The following is a 15,145-nucleotide window of genomic DNA, read 5'->3' as shown; positions in this document are numbered from 1 at the left end:
CATTTATTACCCATTCCTAGTTATCTTTGAATTGAGTGGCTTGCTAGGCCATTTCAGAGGACAGTTGAGAGTCAATCACGTTGCTGTGGGTCTGGAGTCACATGTAGGCCAGACCAGGTAAGGATGGCAGATTTCCTTCCCTGAAGGATATCAGTGAACCAGATGGGTTTTTCCAACAGTGGCTTCATGGTCATCAGTGGATCCTTAATTCCAGGTTCTTATTGAATTCAAATTCTGCCATCTGCCGGGACAGGATTTGAACCCGGGCTCCAGGAAAGTTAGCTGAGTTTCGAGATAACAGTCTAGCAATAATACCATTAGGCCTTCACCTTTTGGAATGAAGAACACTGATGCTTCATAAAAAGCAAGAATTAAAGGAGAGCGGAGATTTCAAGGGGTGGTGGGGCTGGATGGGGAAACTAGAATTATCGAGAATAAGGACGGGGGGAAGGGGCATCGTGTTTCTATGTCACCAGTCTCTAAAGCCACGCTGGAGGTTTGAGAATAGTGATAGAATTCTAGAAGAAGGACACATATTGATGGAGTAAATGGACATATGGAGGAGATAAAACTAAAAGCTGAGATGTGTGAAATGATAAGTGTTTGGAATGGAAGGATGAGGATAAGCAATGTAAAATAAAGGATACAATTTCAGAGGGATCTCTAGATACATACGAGCAAGTCATTAAAAATGGTGAGTCAGAGTGAAAAAGTGTTTTAAAAGGCATTCAGGCTTTATACCATGAGGAAAAACAATTAAGTTGTCATCTACCTTCATACAGTAACTGGAATCATGTCCAATTCTAGGGCTTGCACTATTGGAAATAGGCAGTTATTAGAGAAATTTCAGGAAACATTTCAGAGAATGGTTCTAGGATTGAGGGACCTCAATTAGGTGAATGCACTGGGGGGATGCAAAGGGGTAGGATAGGTTGTTAAAGAGTCATGCTTGATCAGATTTGCAGTAAGCCTCCTGACAAGGATCCCACAAAAAAAGCTGGATACATTTCACACATGGCCAGAAAAAGTAAGATTCAGTCTAATGATTCTGCATCTATTCTGTGGAGTTAGGTGAGTAGACTGGAGAAACGGGAATTGTTTTCCATAGAGAAGAGATTTTGCAAAGAACTTCAAAGTCACAAGGAGTCTTGCAGAGACCTGGTAGAGCTTTGAAGCATGAAATGGCTGCCTTCTGTGCAGTAACTATTCTGTAACTCGGTGTGCATTTTTATTTTCCTACATATGCCAATATTTCTGCTTGAGGATAAACTAGCTATTGGATGGACAGTGCAGTCAATTGAGAAGGTAAAGGCCAACATGATTGATCTTGCAATTAACAGAAAAAAAGACCCCTTCTCACTCGACCTACCTATAAATTAAAATTGATTAATAACAAATTGCTTGCCTGCGGTAAATACTGTTTTGATCTAAAGTGGCAAATAATAGCCTGAGGAATTAAGCATTCCGTGGTTCCCCCGTTGTAACCACAATGAGCAGTGATAAAGCAAAGCATTTTAAATGCTGGAGATCTGAAATAGAAACCAAAATCGTTGGAGAAACTCAACAGTTCTGGCAGCCATTGTGTAGAGAAAGTAGAGTTAATGTCTTGAGTCCAACATAACTCTCCCTTGGAGTTCCTAATGGATAAGCTCCATTGGCCAGTTCAAGAAAAATCAATATCAAGTTACTGTTCCTAAAACAATGGGCCCCCAGTGACAGAAATTTGGCTTAAAAGCAAGATTAAATTAACTTTAAGTTAACTCTTAACTTCTGAACGTTAAAGCAAATAAACTTTCAAAAGAGCCAAAATTTTGAAGGATCTAGTTTAAAAAAGTCAATTAAATTTTAAGACTGCGGGGACCATAAGACTATAAGAGCGGAAGAAGAACAGTTGGCCATCTTGGCTGTTCTGCCATTTAATGAGACCATGTCTGATCTGATAATCCTCAGCTCCACATTTCTGCCTTTCCCCCTTCATCCTTGATCTACGTTCTGAAGAAGGGTCACTGGACTTGAAACATTAACTCTGCTTCTCTCCTCACAGATGCTGCTAGCCCTGTTGAGTTTCTCCAGCACTTTCTGTTTTTGCCTTGATTTCTTGACTGATTAATAATCTGTCTGTGTCAGCATTGAATATGCTTCATGACTCAGCCTAGACAGTGCACTGTGGTAAAGAATTCCATAGATTCATTACCCACTGAAAGAAGAGATTCCTCCTCATCTTTAACTTAAATGTGTGAAGCCTTAGTGTGAGACGATAATCCCTGATCTGAAACTCTGCCAGAAGGGGAAACAATCTTTCCAACTAATAATATATGGAACAAGTTTCAACAATATTATGTTGTAATTCCTATAAAGTTAATAAAAACTACACATGATAGACAAATCAACACAGTGAAGAATAATTTTCTGAATAGGACTATTCTGTGCTATACCTTGGTCAATTCTAAGAATGAATTGTCAAGGGGAATATAACTCCATTTTTGTTTAGGTCATTGTATCCAGTATTCACTGGAAGACACTTTCAGTCACTCAAGTCTTTGTTCCATCAATAAAATATTTTGCACTTTCATCTCTGCCACTGCTTCAATGAAAGCTGTTTTACTGACCTTTCTCTTTGTTATTTCTCTGCAGAGTTTTTGATGCTTAGCAGAGGTCAAGGCAATTGCAACAAAACTAAAACTTTAGATTTTTCAATATCTTTTCAGGAGAACTTAGAGTTTATTCACATGCAAGTCTGAACATCCTGTCTCGTTTTTGCGGATCCAATTTTCTTTAGAGTAAATGGGGGGAGTAGGAGTTGAGTTGGAGAAGATCAGCACCAATCTAACTGAGTGGCAGCATACTAAAGGGGCTATTTGACCCATGATGTGGAGGAGCCACTATTGGACCGGGGTGGACAAAGTCAGAAGTCACACGGCACCAGATTATAGTCCAACAGGTTTATTTGAAATCACAAACCTTCAGGACACTGCTCCTTCGTCGGGTGAAGTCACTTTGTGTGCCTTCTGGCAATTTGAACCACTTCAGGTTCTGATTTCCCATAGCTTTTGGGGTTTTCAATTTATATTTTGAAGATGGAGTATTGGCCTTAAAAATCTTTAAACCAGATCATTTAGGGTTAATTGTTAAGACAATGAGCAATTGAAGAAAGTGGAAAATTACATGGAAAGCAGGGGAAAGGTTGAGAAGGACAATTCTTTGTGGCAGCAGATACCACCACCTTCAAGTTCCCCTCCAAGCCACTCACGATCCTGACCTGGAAATGTATCGCCACTCCTTCACTGTTGCTGAGTCAATATCCTGAGTCAAAATTACATGGAAAGCAGGCACAGTGTAAAAATAGCCTCTTTTTAGGCCACTATGAAGTCAGATTAGCCATGACCTTACTGAATGGTAGAATCCAGACTCAATGGATTGAGCTGTCTGCTCTCTCTTCAATTTCTTTTTACGATCTTAGCAATGAACACATGGAGAGAAAAGAATTGATGTTTTGATTCACTTATTGGATGTAAGCATTGCTGACTGGGTCAGCATTTGTGCCCAACCTGAGTTACCATTAAGAAGGTGATGGTCAGCTGCCTTCTTGAACCATGGCATTCATTTGAATTTGAAATTCCCATTTACCACTGTTAGAGCAAGAGTTCTTTGGCCATTCTTGGAGGCTCTCGCTGCAAATGTCACGAGAATGTAAGGGTGGCACGGTGACTCAGTGGTTAGCACTGCTTCCTCACAGTGCTAGAGATCTGGGTTCAATTCCCACCTCGGGCAACTGTCTGTGTGGAGTTTGCACGTTCTCCCCGTGTCTGTGTGGGTTTCCTCCGGGTGCTCTGGTTTCCTCCCACTGTCCAGGATCGTGAGTGGCTTGAAGGTGGTGGCATCTGCTGCCCTTGTCCTTCTAGATTAAACTGTTTGTAGGTTTGAAAGTTGTTGTCTCAGGGACTTTGGTGAACTTCTGCAGTGCATCTTGTAGATTTTACGCACTGCTGCTACTGAGAGTCGATGGTGAAGGATGTTTGTAGTACCAGTAAGCTGGGCTGCTTTGTCCTGGATGGTGTCAAAGCTCTTGAGGGAAGAAATGTTCTCCTTCACCCCAATTTTCCTTTATTGGGTGGGGGTTGGGGGTGGGAGTGAGGTTGGTTGGTTGGTTAGCTAGCTCAGTTGTTTGGAAGGCTGGTTTGAAATGTAGAGTGATGTTAACAACCTTGGTTCAAATCCCACACTGACCACAAAGAACTCTCCTTCTCAACCTTTCCCCTTGCCTGAGGTGTGGGGACCTTTAGGTAAAACCACCAACCAGTCATCTGTGTCTAATGAGAGAGCAGACCTATGATCTGTTAAGACCGTGGCAACTTTATCATTCTATGGTTTTGTGTTCCTTTAATACTATGGCCATTGGATTTCTCTTGGATGATGATTAGTATACAGGGATTGCCTGATGAGCAAAATTTAAACAGGTTGGGAGTCCATTCACTGGAATTTAGACGAGTGAGGGATGATCTTGTTGAAACACACTGGATCCTTAAGGGGCTTGACAGGGTAAATACTAAGATAATGTTTCCCATCATGAGAGAGTCTAGGACTGGAAGGCATCATCTTAGAGTAAAAGGGCAACAATTAAAGACTGAGATGAGGAGGAATTTCTTCTCTTAGAGGGTTGTGAGTCTTTGGAACTCCTTGCCCCAGAGAGCTGTAGGAGTAGAGTCTTTTGTGTATATTCTGAGACAAATAGATTATTGATCAGTTGGGGAATCAAGGATTACAGGGAAAGGGAAGGAAAGTAATATCAAATCAGCTATGTCCTATTGAATGGCAGAGCAGGCTCGAGGGGCTGAATGGCCTACTCTTGCTCCTATTCCTATGATCTTTGAGCAACAGGAATTGAAATAGTAAATTCCAAAAGGTAGCTGGATAAATATTAAAACAGAAAAGAAATGAAAGGGATATTGAAGAAAAGCAGATGAGTGGAACTAATTAGTTAACTTACTCAAAGTGCTGCTCAGATCTGGCTTACCAAATGATCTCCCTCTGTGTTGTATTAGTCTATAATTTTACGAAGAGTATTTTCTATACTAAAACATTTTAGTTTGTTTTTACTCACTCAAGGGACACTGGCCTTGGGACCTGGGCCAGTATTTATTGTCCATCCTTAGCTGTCCTGCAGGAGGTGGCAGTGAGCTGCTTTTATACAGGTATTTTTTTAATTGAAAAATTAAACTTTATTCATAAAAGCAATTACCTATAAGGGTATCCAAAAAGGTTCTCATTCTATCTGTACAATCTTTCCAATGAGGAAAAAGAAGCACAAATGATTCATTGGAATTTTACATCTCACATTTGTAACAGTGCAGTTGCAAATAACAGGAGCATTTTTAACTCCCGCAGGGAGAAAATACTTATATCTCGAGGCAATAGCGGGATCTGAAAACTGAACGGATCTGGTATACTGTGGCAGATAGAGCTCAGACAATAGTTTTGTGCTTTGGTATTCATTATTCCAGTCTGCATTTTGCAGCTGAGTTGTAGTATTATGGCAAAGTTTTTTTGAAAAAAGCCCTTTATGTACGAATTATGCATATCTTTAAAATGTTATCAAGGCAACATAACACAGTGTAGTTTACAGTCAATGAAAGAGATTAAAGCAGCATCAGCTTGATGTTTGTTTCCACAACTCAAAGAGACAAGTTAGGCTTTTCAGAACATGTAAACCCCTCCCTGAGCGATATACCTCTGAAATTTTCATTCCTTAAACACATTGGAACAAAGGCTGAAATAAAGTACAGTTGCCAAGTGAGACCAAGCACAAGGTTTAATAATTCAAAGCTTTCACCCATCAGAATCCGTGTCATACAAATCTCCCTGACTCACTAAGAGATGTTAGTCACCGCTGTCTGGGGAAGGAAATGGTCTCATTGATTCTTTTTGTTATTTCATGCAAATAGCAACAAACACAGTGAACATTGGAGGAGTCAACAGGTCTGGCAGCATCAGTAGTGAGAGAGAGCAGAGTTCACATTTTGAGTCCAATACGACACATTTTCAGAACTGGTAGTATTGATTTTTTCTACATGTATATTTTTAACAGAGACAGAGTCAAGTACTAAAAATCAAAATGTTATTAATGGTGGAGAAAGGGTAAAAGAGATGTAAAATGGGTTTAGATTAAGTTGTGTTAGGGAAAGAATGGATTCTATTTGCTAATAACATTATATTCCTTGAAGCAGAGAAGCTTAAGAGGTGATCTTATTGAGATGTTCAAAATTATGAACAATTTTAACTGACAGTTGGTATGTCAGTAACCAGGCAGCACAATTTCAAGATTGTCAGTGAGAGAGATAGGAGTGAGATAAGGAGAAATGTCGTTAATCAGAGAATCATTCGGATTTGGAATGCGCTGCCTGGGAGAGTGGTGGAGGGGGATTCCACAGAAAATTTCAAAAGAGAGCTGGAGATATATTTGAAAGGGATGAAGTTAGAGGGCTACAGAGAAAATGCTGGAGACTGGAACCAGCTGGGTGTGTCTTTCAGGAGCTCGCACAGACACAATGGGTTGAAGGACTCTATCTGGACTGGAACATTTTATGGTTCTATGAATCTAAAATTAAGCTGTGCAGGGGAGGGGGTTGAAGGATGTTCACTGAGGACAGAGATGTGGTTGTGAAAGCAAGTTTTAGCTCACCGCTGATGGGTACATTTTCCCCAAGATCCCATGATGGGACAAAACAATGATGCAGATAGTATAATCAGAACTGAGATCCCCATTTTAGCAATCTGACTGGGGACTTCAAACGAAACCACACAAATTCAATCCTCCTCTTCAGAAAGAAGACCAGTCTACGTTTCTTATTGTCATGGAATATCTTATGGGAGTACACAAGCACCTGATTATTATACAAGCTAAGAATCAATCAATTGGTACACACCAGTTCCTACAAATAGCAGCATCGAGATAAATGACCAGATCAACTCTTTCAGATAATGTGTCACATGAAGGAAGAATATTGGCCAGATTTAACAGTAAAACCCCCTGCTGTTCTCCTCTCAGAGCCAAACATGTCAAAGAACGCAGTCAAATGTTTCCTTCAAAAAATGGCAATGCTTAACATTACAATGCTTGCTCATCCGACACTGCGCTGGAGAGTCACCTTCCCCCTATACTGTACTGGAGGGTCACCTTCCCCCTATACTGTACTGGAGGGTCAGCCTCCCACTATACTGTACTGGAGGGTCAGCCTCCCCCTATACTGTACTGGAGGGTCACCTTCCCCCTATACTGTACTGGAGGGTCATCTTCCCCCTATACTGTACTGGAGGGTCAGCCTCCCCCTATACTGTACTGGAGGGTCACCTTCCCCCTATACTGTACTGGAGGGTCACCTTCCCCCTATACTGTACTGGAGGGTCACCTTCCCCCTATACTGTACTGGAGGGTCACCTTCCCCCTATACTGTACTGGAGGGTCACCTTCCCCCTATACTGTACTGGAGGGTCACCTTCCCCCTATACTGTACTGGAGGGTCACCTTCCCCCTATACTGTACTGGAGGGTCACCTTCCCCCTATACTGTACTGGAGGGTCACCTTCCCCCTATACTGTACTGGAGGGTCACCTTCCCCCTATACTGTACTGGAGGGTCACCTTCCCCCTATACTGTACTGGAGGGTCACCTTCCCCCTATACTGTACTGGAGGGTCACCTTCCCCCTATACTGTACTGGAGGGTCACCTTCCCCCTATACTGTACTGGAGGGTCACCTTCCCCCTATACTGTACTGGAGGGTCACCTTCCCCCTATACTGTACTGGAGGGTCACCTTCCCCCTATACTGTACTGGAGGGTCACCTTCCCCCTATACTGTACTGGAGGGTCACCTTCCCCCTATACTGTACTGGAGGGTCACCTTCCCCCTATACTGTACTGGAGGGTCACCTTCCCCCTATACTGTACTGGAGGGTCACCTTCCCCCTATACTGTACTGGAGGGTCACCTTCCCCCTATACTGTACTGGAGGGTCACCTTCCCCCTATACTGTACTGGAGGGTCACCTTCCCCCTATACTGTACTGGAGGGTCACCTTCCCCCTATACTGTACTGGAGGGTCACCTTCCCCCTATACTGTACTGGAGGGTCACCTTCCCCCTATACTGTACTGGAGGGTCACCTTCCCCCTATACTGTACTGGAGGGTCACCTTCCCCCTATACTGTACTGGAGGGTCACCTTCCCCCTATACTGTACTGGAGGGTCACCTTCCCCCTATACTGTACTGGAGGGTCACCTTCCCCCTATACTGTACTGGAGGGTCACCTTCCCCCTATACTGTACTGGAGGGTCACCTTCCCCCTATACTGTACTGGAGGGTCACCTTCCCCCTATACTGTACTGGAGGGTCACCTTCCCCCTATACTGTACTGGAGGGTCACCTTCCCCCTATACTGTACTGGAGGGTCACCTTCCCCCTATACTGTACTGGAGGGTCACCTTCCCCCTATACTGTACTGGAGGGTCACCTTCCCCCTATACTGTACTGGAGGGTCACCTTCCCCCTATACTGTACTGGAGGGTCACCTTCCCCCTATACTGTACTGGAGGGTCACCTTCCCCCTATACTGTACTGGAGGGTCACCTTCCCCCTATACTGTACTGGAGGGTCACCTTCCCCCTATACTGTACTGGAGGGTCACCTTCCCCCTATACTGTACTGGAGGGTCACCTTCCCCCTATACTGTACTGGAGGGTCACCTTCCCCCTATACTGTACTGGAGGGTCACCTTCCCCCTATACTGTACTGGAGGGTCACCTTCCCCCTATACTGTACTGGAGGGTCACCTTCCCCCTATACTGTACTGGAGGGTCACCTTCCCCCTATACTGTACTGGAGGGTCACCTTCCCCCTATACTGTACTGGAGGGTCACCTTCCCCCTATACTGTACTGGAGGGTCACCTTCCCCCTATACTGTACTGGAGGGTCACCTTCCCCCTATACTGTACTGGAGGGTCACCTTCCCCCTATACTGTACTGGAGGGTCACCTTCCCCCTATACTGTACTGGAGGGTCACCTTCCCCCTATACTGTACTGGAGGGTCACCTTCCCCCTATACTGTACTGGAGGGTCACCTTCCCCCTATACTGTACTGGAGGGTCACCTTCCCCCTATACTGTACTGGAGGGTCACCTTCCCCCTATACTGTACTGGAGGGTCACCTTCCCCCTATACTGTACTGGAGGGTCAGCCTCCCACTATACTGTACTGGAGGGTCACCTTCCCCCTATAATGTACTGGAGGGTCACCCTCCCCCTATACTGTACTGGAGGGTCACCTTCCCTCTATACTGTACTGGAGGGTCACCTTCCCCCTATACTGTACTGGAGGGTCACCTTCCCCCTATACTGTACTGGAGGGTCATCTTCCCCCTATACTGTACTGGGGGGTCAGCCTCCCCCTATACTGTACTGGAGGGTCACCTTCCCCCTATACTGTACTGGAGAGTCACCTTCCCTCTATACTGTACTGGAGGGTCACCTTCCCCCTATACTGTACTGGAGGGTCACCGTCCCTCTATACTGTACTGGAGGGTCACCTTCCCCCTATACTGTACTGGAGGGTCACCCTCTCCCTATACTGTACTGGAGGGTCACCTTCCCTCTATACTGTACTGGAGAGTCAGCCTCCCCCTATACTGCGCTGGAGGGTCACCTTCCCCCTATACTGTACTAGAGGGTCACCTTCCCCCTATACTGTACTGGAGGGTCACCCTCCCCCTATATTGTGTTGGAGGGTCACCATCCCCCAAAGTATTGTATTAGAGGGTCAGCTTCCCCGTATACTGTACTGGAGGGTCACCCTCCCCCTATATTGTGTTGGAGGGTCTCCCTCCCCCTATACTCTACTGGAGGGTCACCCTCCCCCTATATTGTGTTGGAGGGTCACCCTCCCCCTATACTGTACTGGAGGGTCACCCTCCCCCTATACTGTACTGGAGGGTCACCCTCCCCCTATGTTGTACTGGAGGGTCACCCTCCTTTCGGTACTCAGTAGTGTATAAACTTGCAAGGTTCTGCCTCACGGTTTTGAGGAAACACTCCCTTGCCTTTGAGATTACAGGGATATTCCCCTCAAAATCTTTATCCTGCTAACTCACTGAAGCAGTTGTCCTATTTTATAAGTTTGTTAAGTGAGCTACTGCACATAGCTGATAATAATTAATTAGCTGGTGTATGTTCATGACTACTGATACACATTCGGTCTGACTCGTCACAAAGACAACAGAAGTGAAGTCCCTGGGACCTGTCACTGTAAAACACCAGTGATTGAAATTCCCAACTCCGGGTTACAGGAGCACCATAATCAAGGTGAGTTATGCCTGTCTAGGTTGGACAATACCAGATCCACATGTTTGTACAATATGGCGCTGACGTTTACTGATGCATAACGCTCCCATCAAGTTATTATGCCCCATTTTTGACAGGTAACAATAGGTGTATATTTAATATCTAATGGGACACAATACCTTTCCTGTACAGCATTCCCGTGTCATTGTATAATCAGACACTTTGACATTGTGGAATAATGCACTCTGGTCATTGCGATTACCTTGACCATTATCACAATGCCCACAAATCCTTATTCCTAGTTTGGTCAAGACTCTCATCCATTTGTACAGGCAGAACAGCCAACCTCAGTCAAGTACACTGTGCAGTCACATTAATCTGATAACATCACAACAGGCCTCTTTCTTTGCAACAATGTGCAATGCTTTTATATGTGAACTATAGCACATGAAAGAGCATTGTTCTTCCACACCACGCATTGGACTTAGTGCATAAATGTATGAAAACTGCAGTACACTATTGGATAAAGGCATTCCGGAAGTAATCAGGGAAGTAATATAATGCCATATGTTGTAGAAATAGATCTACGACAGCCAACTCTGTAGAGAAAGTGGACAGCTAGTTTCCTTCCTCTCTCAGTTCCTGTTAATAAGATGGGCAGTAGAGTGAATAGACAGCAGTAATTCTTCTCTAGAAAGCAGTGCTGTGAATTAATGACAGCGACTTCACTTCACAAGGTGTCAAGGGCATTGTCTACCTCTGTGGATGTATATATTGCTTGAAGGGGGAGGCTCTTGGCCCCTCTCCCCTCCACAGTCTTTGTGTTTTGGGAATGAATTGTTTTACCTTCCTTTTGTTGGTAGGACAGACGTACAGGTAACTCAGCACAGTTTTCAGGCCCACTTTATCATTGAGTTTCTCATATGTCGTTCCATAATCAGTCGACCTGAAATTAAAATTTGAAAAGAAAAATGAAATGGTTTCGGCATTTATGGTGCCATTAGCCCTGACTTATGATTTGTTTACTTACATGAAAGCAGTTTATAATATGGAGCTATAACACTGGGTAATTCATATTCACAATAATGTTCTGGCTCTCTGGAGCATTAACTGTTATATAAAATATGTATTCTTAATGCTAATCTATTGTCAAAGTAAAGCTGTTAATCAGAGTTGGAGTTCCAACAGAGTTTGCTTCCTTAAACAGCTACACAATGTACGGAATGGCTGATTCAGTCACAGCAGACCCTGAACAAAATATTTAACATCCATCAATTATTGCAGTCTACCATTTTCCCAATCACTTTTCTCACTTCTCAAAGAATACGAAGACTGTCGAGGTAATTTATTATCATTGTTCTGTGATACCTTCACTTCACGGCAACTTCATTAAAGCTTTTATAAAATTAACTGAAAGCCATTTGCTATGAACTGTGCTATCACTTTTGAAGTATTCACTTGTTCTTTTAAGAATCATACAGTCATACACTACAGAAGAGGCCCTTTGGCCCATCAAGCCTGCACCAATAGAAAACTACTTTAAATCTACACTCGTCCCACTTTCCAGCACTTGGCCCATAACCTTGAATGTTATGACATTTCAAGTGCTCATGCAAATACTTTCTGAACATTGTGAGATTTCCCACCTCAATCTCCCTCCCAGGCAGTGCATTCCAGACACCCATCACATTTGACCCTTTCTAAACTTCCTGCCTTTCACCTTAAAATAATGCCCCCTCATTATTGACTCCTCAATATAGGGGAAGAGCTGCTTCTGTTCCACACTGTCCAAGCCCCTCATGCATGATCTTCTACTCCTCAGTCAGGATTCCCAGCCCATCCAACTTTCTCTGCTCGAAAGAAAACTTATCCAGCTTATCCAGCTCTCTCTATGGTTAGACTGCTCCATCCCAGGCAACATCCTGGTGAATCTCGTCTGCGCCCCTTCCAGTGAAATCACACCCCAGCTCAGCACGAGACAGGTAGAGGAGGGTTGCTGTTTTGCAACAACCTTTTGCTGTTTGGAATGGGGCAATAGGTGACAGTGTGGTTTATACAACACAGCCATTGACAACAGGGCTGATGAAGCACTCAGGGTCTGAGCTGAAGGGTGAGCAGAACTCAAAGAATCATTTCAAACTTGTCATGCTAACTCTGCTTCTGTCTTCACAGAGGCTTCCAGTGACTTCCTCCAGCATTTTCTGTGTTTCATCGCTACCTCCTGATGTCAGGCCCCCGATCAGGCACAGCACTGCGTCTTTTTGAATAAGGGACCCATCTACCTTGGAGAAGACATGCACACCAACGTGGCACCAGGTCAGCCTGCAGCTGGGTTAATCTCAGTCATGGAGGGATCAGGCATTTCAATGCCCATTACTTGGCTGCCTAAGGCTCCCAGCTAGCGTTAGGGTGTGACTGGAAGAATGAGCCTTCCTCTTGGAATTTAACTCCAACACAGGACAAGGTGATGGGGTCTGCCAATATCTTATCCCAGTGAAATGCCCTCTCTACATCTGATCACCCCTCAGGAGAGTCTACCCGAGATGCCTGTGGTGGGGAAAGTGATGGGTCAGACAGGAGGTGGAGCGGATAGGTGGGAAGGAAGATGGACAGATCAAGAGAGTGGTGCCGAGTTGGACAGTTGGATCTGGGTTAAGGAGGAGAGAGGGAAATGTGCAAACTGGTGGAATCCATATTGACGCCATGTGGTTGGAGAGTCCCAAGGTGGAAGATGAGGAATTCTTCCTCCAGGCGATGAATGGTTAGGGTTTGGCGATGGAGGAGGCCCAGGACCTGCATGTCCTTGGTGGAGTGGGAGGGGGAGTTGAAGTGTTCAGCCACAGGATAGTGGGTTTGGTTGGTGCGGGTATTTCCAGAATGTTCTCTGAAACAATCCGCAAGTTGACGCTCTGTCTCCATGTAATTCACTCGATGCCTGGAGGAAGAACATTTCATCTTCCACTTTGGGATGAATGTGCATTTCACCAGTTTCCTCATTTCCCCTCCCCCACCATATCCCAGTCCCAAGCCTGTCCACCTTTCTTCCTACCTAACTGCTCCATCTTCCTCTCTGACATATTACCATTATCCCCACCTTCATCTACCTATTACATTTCCACCCCCCTCCCATTTATCTCTCCACCCCCCTTTGCTTGAAACGCCGACTCTCCTGCTCCTTGGATGCTGCCTGACCTGCTGTGCTTTTCCAGCACCACACTCTCAATTCTGTCTCCAGCATCTGCAGTCCTCACTTTCTCCTACCCTAGATGTCTGCATTAAAAACTGCCAAGGTGAGGTGGAGGTGCCTCTACTCTGCTCATTGAGTAGACTTTACCTCATGACCTTAATTTCTTTTGTATTCATTCACAGGATGTGGGAACATGGGCCAGGCTAGCATTTATTGTCCATCCCTAATTACCAGAGGGCAGTTAAGAGTTAACCACATTGCTGTGGGTCTGGAGTCACACATAGGCCAGACCTGGTAAGGATGGTAGTTTTCTTCCCTGAAGGACATTCATGAACCAGATGGAGTTTTCTGACAACTGGCAAATAGATTCATGGTCATCAGTAGAGTCTTAATTCCAGACCTTTTTTGAATTCAAATTCCACCATCTGCCCTGGCAAGATATGTACCCAGGTCTCTGAATTAATAGACCAGCAATAATATCACTAGGCAATTGCCTCTCCTAAAAACAGGACAGCCTGCTCCTTTAGTTACATTACCAATCTCCACATGGAGAATTAATTGCTTTTATTGAGAGACTTCAGCTTGAGGGCTGGTGACTTGAAACAGTGAGCTGTGTTGTTGCATTTTTGTCAAGGTGCTGGTTAAATCATTCTGTTTGCTAATTGCTGAGTAAATTTGGTTCCCTGAAACATAGACTCAGTGACTGCATGCCCTACAGCCTCCAATCCAATGGTTAGTGCAGTGTGACCAGGTGGCCAAGATAGTGCAATCAATTGGTTGGCACATTGGTGTCAATAAACAGAGCGGGGGAAACAGTCCGAGCCCCTGGCAGAGCAAACACTGCATTGGAAACCAAGCAACCTGTCAGTTAGTGGAGCTTTTATTCATTTGCAACAGCTCCCTGCATTTCCTCTCCAGTTAGAGTGAGCAGGCTGTGGGCTATTTCAGCGCCTGAACTCCCTGAAGCACATTCCCACTTCCTCATCTGACCAACACTCATCCTGATCTCATTGCAATGTCACACCCAGTCCCTCACAGCAGCAGGATACAGGCGGTCACACTGTGGGCCAAAATACAAGTCAGCCACATTCATGCCACCATTTATGAATGTCCTCAGCTGATTCCTAGAAGGAGCTGGAGGTGATTAAAAGGTACGCTGTGTTGATCTTGACTATGTCTCTGATGGGGGTGGTCACTTGATGGGGAAAGGGAGTGTAAACCCAAGGCCAGGGGTGGAGGGGAGGTTAGATGGATACTGTGCCCTGATGAGCAGCAGAGTGGTCAGTCTGTCAGGGGTTATTTTATCAGTGATGGTGGGTCTATATCACATGGAGAGGTTACAAGGCGTACCCTGCCTGCTCTTTGGTTCTGTCACATGTCGATAGCACAGCCTGACCTCGATATCCTGTTCAGGGTATCACCTCCCACAAACAGACAGTCCTGAGGGTGGGGAGAGAGGGGGAACAGGCAGCCCCGAGGGTGGGGAGAAAGGGGAAGCAGGCAGCCCCGAGGGTGGGGAGAGAGGGGAAGCAGGCAGCCCCGAGGGTGGGGAGAGAGGGGGAACAGGCAGCGCCGAGGGTGGGGAGAAAGGGGAAGCAGGCAGCCCCGAGGGTGGGGAGAGAGGGG

General features: G+C 45.1%; 1 protein-coding gene across 2 annotated transcripts in view; it reads right to left on the bottom strand.

Moving 5' to 3' along the window:
- LOC122561354 (VPS10 domain-containing receptor SorCS1-like) overlaps positions 1 to 15,145 on the bottom strand; it is a 1,166,089-nt gene that overhangs the window by 524,238 nt on the left and 626,706 nt on the right. For both annotated transcript variants that reach the window (XM_043713086.1, XM_043713087.1), the window contains exon 3: positions 11,179 to 11,278. In XM_043713086.1, the coding sequence (XP_043569021.1) occupies positions 11,179 to 11,278 (100 nt within the window). The remainder of the gene's footprint in view (positions 1 to 11,178; positions 11,279 to 15,145) is intronic.

The sequence above is a fragment of the Chiloscyllium plagiosum genome, chromosome 22, assembly GCF_004010195.1.
Source record: "Chiloscyllium plagiosum isolate BGI_BamShark_2017 chromosome 22, ASM401019v2, whole genome shotgun sequence".
NCBI classification, from domain to species: Eukaryota; Metazoa; Chordata; class Chondrichthyes; order Orectolobiformes; family Hemiscylliidae; genus Chiloscyllium; species Chiloscyllium plagiosum.
Note: the sequence above shows the minus strand (reverse complement) of the source record. Positions and strands in the feature narration are given on the sequence as shown.